The following is a 9,582-nucleotide window of genomic DNA, read 5'->3' on the forward strand; positions in this document are numbered from 1 at the left end:
GCCAAATCTGAGCTCAATTTGGACCCTAAGACCCTACGGACCAAAATAGCCCTTGATACCTTTGAAGGAATATTTTTCAACGCGTAAATCGATAAAAAATACTAATAATGGAGAGTCCGCTAACAGAATTTTTTAATGGCAGGATAACAGAGGTTACCTTAGGGAAACAAAAAATATATTGGAGTTTCAGTGTAGAAAGTAAAATGAAAAAAAAGATTAGTATATAGAAATACCAAAAAAAAAAAAAAAAAAAAGTAGTAGTACTACATGATTCTACGGCGAAGTGAAGGTTAGACTGTTGATACGAGCTCGGACCGCAGCCAGCAACGAAGCGTCAAACCAGAACAATTCTCGACGCATCAAAACTACAATCACATCATCAATGGCGCTTCGATCCGTTTTCGACGCTTCTGTGCTACGGACCGAGTTCGAAAACGCCGGAATCAACCCTCAATTCATCCCTTTGATTTGGAAGTAAGTAAACCAATTTCTTCTCTTATTCTGTGATTTTTCTTTTCAATTTTCTCTCTTTTTTCTGTAATTTCAATGGATTTTAATCTTGTTGTTCGCCATTAATGGTGTTGCAGGAATGTTCTGCAGAATCCCAATTGTAAATGGGATGAAATTCCGTCATTGCCTGCTGCTGCTTACCCTCTTCTCAATTCCAAGTTCTTGCCTTTATCTTCAACCCTTCACTCTGTTTCTCATTCTACTGATGCTGTTACCTCTAAACTTCTCATTAAGCTCAAGGTTTTAATTTTTTGCATTTTCCCTTTTCAATCTATTATTTTCTCAATTAAGTTATGACAATTAGTATTTGGTACTCTTGGCCTGGAATTAATAGTCGCGTTGATAGTGTAATTGAACTAGTATTGTGAGGACTATGTTTGAAAAAATGGAGTATTATTTTCAGGGTTTTGTATGATATTTGCTCAGTTTTTGAAACTAGTTGTTGGTGTCCATGATTGTAAACCTTGATCTTCTTCTGCTGCCTTTTCGCCGAGATTGGTTATTTACAATAATTGGGTTTTCGGTTAAAATTGAATGTACACGGGAAATTAAAAAACTAGGAGGTTATATGGTTGAGGAAAATACAGGAATTTTGTTGAGGAAAATTGGGGAAAGTATGTTCCTACAATCAAGCAAATCTTGGTACTTTCTGCATGGTAATTTAGGGGATAACTCTTTAAGTGTTAGCTTTTAACCGGACAATATCTTGAATCATGTACAAGATATTTTCATTTGTGTAGTAAACATATCTTAGCTAACTCATTTTGGGTTATTAAAACTAAACATGATGGCTATTGAAGGTCGTTTCGGTTTTGATTCTTTCTGGCTTTCCCTTTGCCTTTAGTTAGGTTCTCTTGGATAAGAATAAGATATGTGTTAACTTGACTCTTTGATTCCCAAGGCTATTTCTTACTTCATAACACTGTTAGGAAGTAATAGCCTAGTCAATGAGATAAGTGATGTAATCCATTGCTTCATGATGTGGTTGATACTTAATATTATTAACTTTTTGTAATGTAGTGTAGTAGTTTTCTCACAAGCTGTTCACCCTTGTTGTCCAATTGTATTTATAATTTTTCAGAACGGGGCATTTGTGGAAGCTGTGATAATGAGATATGATAGCCGCCTAGGACAATATGGCGGCAAACAGCGTCCTGGGGGTCTAAGGTCAACTCTTTGTGTGTCATCTCAGGTACTTTGACATTGATTTTTATTTTTGTAATTATATTTTTTCTTTTCTTTTTTGCAGAATAAATTGTGCTTAAATCTATGTTCATTGCATGTTGGGATTATATAATGAAATAATACTTTAGGGCGGATGCTTGATGTATCCATGTTATGACTATTCTTTTGTTAGTTTTTTGACTTGATGCTAGTGTCCTATGAATTGTGTTTTTGAAGTTTTGAGTTGGCTTCCTTTTTATGAAGTATGAACTCACCTTGTTGATAATAATTGCCACTTTAATAGGGTAATCTAAACTAGCAATGTGAGGTGTGACAATCGAAGTATCTTATTAGCTATGTACTTCTAATGTTGTGCCTTAAAGCCCCTAATATTGATTGATACCTACTTCTAATTATATGATACCTGTTGAACTTCAAAACAGATGGTGTAGTATATAGAATAAAATTCACTTTCTGTGGGACTATTTCCAGTTAAAACACTTGATTCAGGATATTCAATGGATATAAATGTCACCCCTCATTTCCTTATCCCAGAGTAAGGGTTTTTTTTTTTTATTTTTTATTTAGTTAATCCGAGAAGGTATGAATAGTCAAACTAGTCATAGATGGAATGAATTATAAAAAATAGTCATAGATCTGAGAAGAATGAATAATCAAAACTGGTCATAGAAATTTGACACAATTAAGCTAAAAAATGGTTAAGTTTTAAAAATACTTTACTTTTTTTAGAGTACAATAGTACTTGACATTGCATCTATGGCATCTCATTTTGGTGATTTTTCGTTGTTAGTTGGTGGTCTTTGCACAGACCACATGGAAACTTGAAGAAGGATATCGAATCACTCTAGATTTTATCTGATCCACCCACTTGTAAACCAGTCTAAACAAGTTGGACATCAGGCTATTTATAAATTGTAATAGCATTTAGGCTAAATTTGCTCTCGTCCAGACAGTGATATGTTTACTATCGTGATTTTCTGTCTCCTATGCTTGTGTTATTCTAGGGAGACTAATGAAATAATAGTTCTTATTAACTTTATTTCTTCTATGTGGAACTGGTCATACTTATTGTTGCAGAATCTAAATGTTTTAGTTATTATATGTGCATTTATGGAAAGGTTGGATGCAAAATGGGATGCACGTTTTGCGCAACTGGGAGCATGGGATTCAAAAGTAATTTAACAACAGGAGAGATTGTGGAGCAATTGGTGCATGCCTCTCGTATATCAAATATACGTAATATTGTTTTTATGGTAATTTTTTTTTTCTTTTCAGTTGCTACATGATATCTTAGCTGTGGAAAAAGTATCAATTTTCTGTTTGGATTGTTTTTGCATGTGCTAGCCAATCAGATTGTGCAATTCTATGCAGAGAGCTAGTTATATTATATCGTAGTATTTTTGTTCCATCTAGATGTTAGGGCAGTTATCTGGCATTTTGTTTGGCTTGGAGTAAAATTTAATCACAATAACCCTATGGCAGTCATCATCAAGTCTGGAGAAAGTCTTTAAGAATCATATACTGCTGCCCCCCTTTGAGATAATGGTTGGATTTAGTGGAAGCTGTATTGTAAAAGGATCTGGTTAGATTGTATATTAAACAAAGGGCTGGGAGGTAACGTCTTAGAAAGGGCTGGTGGAGTTGCTGAGCTGAAGTCTGTGTGTGTGTGTGTTCACGCGCATGAATAAAAGTTTGAAAATCAGGTTTCTTGTTGAATAGTTTTTGTTCTAGGATCTTCCTTGACAAATTGCACTTGGTTTTTTTTTTTTTTTTTTTTTTACTTTGTATTGGTTATAGTTTTCTTCCTTAAGCTGAACAACTGTGAGTACAACTTGTTTGTTTAGATTTACTTGATCAACTTTGATTGACATTCACAAAGTTCATGAGCCTAATTTATTATTTTAGCTACGACACTTGGTCAATATCTAGGTATATGTTGGCAAGTAACATATGTAAAGTCAATTATAGAGTTAAGTAATGTAGAGATGGAAAATAAATGTATATTCTGATAAATAGGTTAGGTTAGATCGTTTGGTTGGATAATTTGGAATAGGTTGGAATGAAGTTGGAACCTATTCCATATACGTTTTTGTTTGGTTGAGCTTTTTAACTATGGAATCTCATACCCAAGGGGTTCTAACTCTACCCCAGACATATGGAATCCCATACCCACCTCTCCCCCTAAGATTCACTATCCATTCTATTAATGGAGTATATAATCCATCCCAACAATAAAACCAAACAAGTTTAGACTAGTATGAGTTTCGGAATCCATACCTCTTTAGTATGTGATTCCATACCAATCCATTCCAATAACCAAACACCCACAAAGTTCCCATAAATTGTGATTATTTTGTCATTGTCATTGGAAGGTTCTTTTGGCAAGGGTCACATGGGAAGTTAGTTCTAGAGTGGGAAGTACTTGCTGAGAGGGAAAGAGATTCCGATAATTAGTAATAAATTGGGTTTTGAATCGGCAAAGCATTTATAAAGTTTTATTATTCTTTTTATAAGAGAGTACTACTCTTGAAAATACAGGCGTTACACTTATGCCCTCTGGGGATTATGAATATTCAATTTTCATTTTCATCTTCACTCCTTTTTCGGCTTCACTTCTCCTCTCACTGTTCTTTTATATTTTACTATACTGCATCCTCTATCCTTGTAGCTTCAAAAAGTTTGAATAACAACGATGTGTTCGTTTTGCCTGAGAAATTTGATATATTATGCTTAATGACACTACTTAAAGTGGGATCAACTTGTGACTTATCTAGATTTTTTTTTTTGTTGGTAATAATCTTTTCCCCTTTCATTACTATTGAAACTGTTAGATTATATGTAACTTGTACTTTATCCTTTTTGCATATAGGAATCTTAACCTTTTATAAAAGCTTGTCCATTTGATTATATCTTTGGTTTACAGGGGATGGGGGAGCCATTGAATAATTACTCTGCATTGGTGGAAGCAATTCGTGCCATGACGAGCGCTCCATTTCACTTGTCACCAAGGAAAATCACTGTGTCAACGGTATTAAAGCTAGAACCTTATTTTTGTGTTTCTTGAAATCTTGAATGCAATTGTATTAAATCATTCCAAAGATTGTATTATTATCTTTGCCGTGGTATATATAAACATTACTGAGTACTCTATACAAATTAGCCGCAATGCATGGTTTTAGGTTATTTACCCTATATCTCTATTTAAAATGTCAAGACGGTCAAAAACAGATCTCATTATACTGTTTTGTGACTTGCATATATTAAGATGCCATGTTTCCATCTGATTTGAATTGTTCCTAGGAATACTTGAAAATTTAAGGTGTTGATTGGTTACTGCTAACAAACCTCCTAATTTTAGCAAAGTACCCTCTGGCAATTATTCTCACTGTATTTCAAATGTTGTGAAAAAATTCTCTCCGTTCCTATTTATCATAAATTCATGATTATGGGGGTTTGGGACAATTTGCCAATATGACCAGTAATATTTTGGACAGTATGACAATTATTTTAGATAGAGGAACTGTTTGTGTATGTGACTTGTTGTTTTATAATGAATTAAAATAATTTAACTATTTTAGCTTATGTATTGACTCTTTTTCTAGAACGTAAAACGACGTAGGCAATATTATGTAACACTAGTAATCTTGTAAGGAATAAAAATGCGTAGGCTTGATGTCACGACATTTTGACTGAATGATCTTATTTGGACCGAATACTCCTTAGGTGGGAATTGTGCACGCAATTAATAAGCTACACAACGATCTTCCTAATCTGAATCTCGCAGTATCACTTCATGCACCAGTTCAGGATATACGTTGCCAAATTATGCCTGCAGCTCGGGCATTTCCATTGGAGAAACTTATGGCTGCGCTTCATTTATACCAAAAAAATAGGTAAAAGATGTTGCACACTTGCATGTATTTTTGTATAAACCTTGCAAAAAAACTAATGCCTTGAATGACCCTCTCTTCTTTTCTCTGCTTCTGTATCTAGTCAGCAGAAAATATTTATCGAGTACATAATGCTTGATGGAGTGAATGACAATGAGCTGCAAGCACACCAGCTTGGAAAATTGCTAGAGACATTGGAAGTGGTTAGTGTATTCTTATTATTTATTTGTAGTGTTTCTTGCCCTTTTAATGATTTTAATAAATAAAGTGAACAAGAGGCATACCCAGCTCTTTATTTTTTAGCAGTCTGCAAATTTACAAGTATTGAGCTATAGATAGTTGCATATGTGGGCAATGAATTGAAAAAATGTCCTCGAAAAAGCTATGTTTTCAGATGTATAGTTATATCATGGTTCCAAGTGTAGTACACAAATTTAAGAACAAGTTGTCAACGCCAAGAGTCGCCTTACTTTTTTTGAACAACTAGCAGGCACTAATGGTAACGTGGAAGTTAATTTAAACTAATGTTATTGCCATATTTGGCTTTTCTTTTTCTAAGCTTGAGATAATCACAAGACACTCTTTGTTTATATCTAATACTAAAGATGACTGAGCCGGGCTTCCTGTTGAGCCCATATGCTTTGGGACTAGGTAGGCCCAGACCACAATCTACGTGCTGTGCCGTGATGTGCCAAAATTTTACAAGGTCGTCCCGTGCATGGCTCAAGCCCTCGTGCCACCATGCTGATCGGGGCTGGGCTTGCGTCCTGAGCCAAATTTCACAAATTTTAGCGTAGTTTGTCATGCTGGATTGGGCTGTGTCATGCCTTGTCATGCTTCTTCCGAATAGTGGCCCTCGGCACAACATAAACAATGCCAACTCATATATCTTCCACCTATATAACCTGCACTAGCTATTTTTGCATTCTAATTGGCGTTTCGTCAGTAATTTTTAGAATTAGTAGTTGTGTTGTTTTAGATTTCTATTTCTATGCTTGTTTATCATAGCTGTCACTGCTACTGATAAATCCCAAGTCCTTGTATTGGCCTTGGTTCTCTTATAAAAGCTTTAGTATTTCTTGCATTCATCTTCAAACTGTGGTGCTAAAGTTATTCATTTATAGGGGTTACTAGTGCTTCTGTTAGTAGTTGTTGGTATTTTTTTTATGTTAATTATTATAACATAGACAGACCAATCTTTATTCTCCCCTGTTGTACATCCAATAGCACCTTGCTCTGACCTGACACTGGCACTGGCCTCACAGAAAATAGAAGGAATAATATAGAAGGAATTTGTTGGTTTGGGTATAGATTCATTTTTATGCTTTTTATTCTGATTTTGTTTCATTTTTGAGATTATTTCTTGTTGTGCTCTTTTGAACTCATGGTTTTGTAGAGTATGGGGGCAGTATGTAAGAGGCTTCATATTGTGAGAAATTAAGTGGGCTGAGCAGATAAACGACTTTGGCAAAAAGACTTGAAAAAAAGAGATTTTGGTTCTGCTGTGATTACTTGCTGTGAATGAGACTTAAATTTCAGTAATCCTCAATGTCACTATACATGAAAAATGATTATTTGAGTATATATAGCCTTGTTATTTCCTGCTTTCTTACTGTATTGACCTGTGATTTGAAACTATAATAAAAAACTCCGTAGTTTTCCAAAGACGAGATACTATTTACGAACTGTTGATGTTGAGAATTAAGATAGTATGCAAACTAATTGTGGGGAGGAGATATTTCTAGTTGATCTTGATTGATAAACTATTCTAATCAGTTGGTCAATTACCTTAGACTTTTCCTTTTAATTATGTAGTATAAGAATCTAGGTTAGATTACCTGGGATTTGGTCCTTCAATTATACAGTTAGAGAAGGATCTGAGCCCTATTAGATGTCCAGTTCTTATGGGGAAGTTGCTATATCTCTAGTCTCTTAAGTTAAAAGGGACTTGCATGTGGAGGAAATTTGGAGATTCTGTGTCCGTGTGTATTTATAATTTATATATTCCAACCTCAAAAAAAACAGAGGGTAATTATGTGATGAACCTAGCTTTTGCCAATTGGTTTGGGATGGAACTTCACTTTGGCGTGTGAGATATGTGACTTTCATTTCTCTGGGATGTATCATTTATCACATTGCTGTACTATTTGCTTTGTAAACTTCCTGTATAAAGTGAATCTGTTCTGTTAAGCAAGTGTGGCTTTGGTTTATGGTTTGTGTTTTATGATTGAAAGCTTACTAGTCTTACTTCCCCTAACATTTGCATGTGGGTGTTGATAAAATTTATACAGGTTGTAAATCTGATACCTTTCAACCCTGTTGGCAGTACAAGTCAATTCAAAACGAGCAGTGAAACTAAAGTAAAAAAATTTCAGAGAATTCTCAGGGAGACATATAACATCCGGACAACAGTTCGTAAGGAAATGGGCCAAGATATAAATGGTGCATGTGGTCAGCTGGTGGTAACTGAACAAGATAGGCTATTGGCAGAAAGAAAAGGTCTTATAACTGACATTGAAGATCTTCATCTTTGATGATGTGAGTAAAGCTTTCAAATTTTGTATAATGTGTTCTATTTCATTAAATAGACTTATAGAATATACCTTCTTAGCTTCTCATTTTATTTCATGACAAGATATTGTTTGGATTCAAGTGGTCTTATCAAAAGAAATGCAAAAGAAAAGAAATGCTGGAAGTGTTAGGTATAAGTCGTATAACTGCTGTTTTAGTGTCTAAATGTCTCCTAAATACTTAGTGAAGGGACATCTTCTGTAAACCGACAGGCTCTCATATACACAAATATTACGCTGAGATTTAAGGGGCCTCTTTTTATTTGCCCAGTTTCATAGTGTAGTGTTGAGCTTGCATGTACAATTTCTTAGAGTAGCAAAGAGTGGAGATTGAGAATTGAAACAGTATTGACTTCTGTGACTTTCTGTGTAATCATGGATAACCAAGATATTCCTAAATGATTCTATATGAAGTCCTCTACTAGTAATCTATAAATTCGAAAACCTGGAACACCTTTCTAAGGACACGTGAGGCCGTTGTTTTGGACTTTAAAGTGAAAAGGAAAAGGGTGACCTGTTTCTTTTTCCTTGTATTTCCCTTGCTCAAAGGAAATTGATTCAATCAGACCTACGAACTTGAAAGATTGTTCAGAGGTTCTCCATTTGCTTCTCTTCAGTGAAAATTTGATTTTTCCATGAGGAGCAGAGGCCTCGCCCCCTGTTAGGGAACTTGATTCTGTCTCAGATTTCCAGTATTGGGAAGGGGCCTAGAACTCTAGAAGTGGCTACTACTAAACCATACTACACTTGGGCTTTGGGTGAAGCCATAGGTTGTTTAGGCAGCTGACAACAATAAAAAGAAGTGTGTCATGACATGCGAGATGAAAAGTGTGTCAATTATTCAAAAATAAAGGGAGGACTCCGTAAACAGCAAGTGCACATAAAGCAGTAGTGTGTGGCTGTGCATCTTGGGATAGACAATAAATAGATTTTTCGAGTTTTACTTTTCTTTTGATGCATCCTTTGGCTGCATTGTCACTGTATACAGAATCCCTTTTTGACACTTCGATTGAAAATGTCCGTTAGCTTGTCTATGTCATGGATAGATGAAGTTAAGGTATTGCATCAATTTGTAGTGCTAATTTCATGGACAGCAGTTTAGTACTCATTTAGTGAGCTTCTACTGTACTGGTAGGAGTACTTAGTACTTTGTAGTAAACTACATCACGACTGTCATGCGGTCATGGTTCATCAGTTCATATTATCAGTACATGGATCTGCGGTGGGGATTAATGGTGTTTTGATCTTGGGCTTACATATTTAAGTGGTTATGACATTTCTACTGATAGGGTGGGGTGAATGGGTGATAGGGTGGGGGACTACGCTTGACGTGCAATTTTAACAATTGGTCAATACGAAAGACTTGTTCTTTTCAACTTATTAGTTTTTGGATGAAATAGATTATAGATGTTATATTTAAATTTTGT

At 35.1% G+C, this 9,582-nt stretch overlaps 1 protein-coding gene across 1 annotated transcript; it reads left to right on the forward strand.

The window, feature by feature from the left end:
- The first annotated feature begins 249 nt into the window (after positions 1–249).
- LOC110713140 (dual-specificity RNA methyltransferase RlmN-like) lies at positions 250–8,516 on the forward strand. The gene is made up of 8 exons (XM_021891612.1): positions 250–474; positions 588–750; positions 1,592–1,702; positions 2,814–2,948; positions 4,619–4,723; positions 5,419–5,588; positions 5,689–5,788; positions 7,877–8,516. The coding sequence occupies exons 1-8, from the start codon at positions 383–385 to the stop codon at positions 8,117–8,119; spliced, it is 1,119 nt and encodes a 372-aa protein (XP_021747304.1). The 5' UTR covers positions 250–382; the 3' UTR covers positions 8,120–8,516.
- Positions 8,517–9,582: the final 1,066 nt, after the last annotated feature.

The sequence above is a fragment of the Chenopodium quinoa genome, unplaced genomic scaffold (assembly GCF_001683475.1).
Source record: "Chenopodium quinoa cultivar QQ74 unplaced genomic scaffold, ASM168347v1, whole genome shotgun sequence".
In the NCBI taxonomy this organism is placed as follows: Eukaryota; Viridiplantae; Streptophyta; class Magnoliopsida; order Caryophyllales; family Amaranthaceae; genus Chenopodium; species Chenopodium quinoa.

Coding starts and splice junctions, on each gene's coding strand:
- LOC110713140 (XM_021891612.1), top strand. CDS start 383: ATGGCGCTTCGATCCGTTTTCGACGCTTCTGTGCTACGGACCGAGTTC. Junction 751..1,591: donor AACTTCTCATTAAGCTCAAG/GTTTTAATTTTT, acceptor ATAATTTTTCAG/AACGGGGCATTTGTGGAAGC. Junction 1,703..2,813: donor CTCTTTGTGTGTCATCTCAG/GTACTTTGACAT, acceptor ATTTATGGAAAG/GTTGGATGCAAAATGGGATG.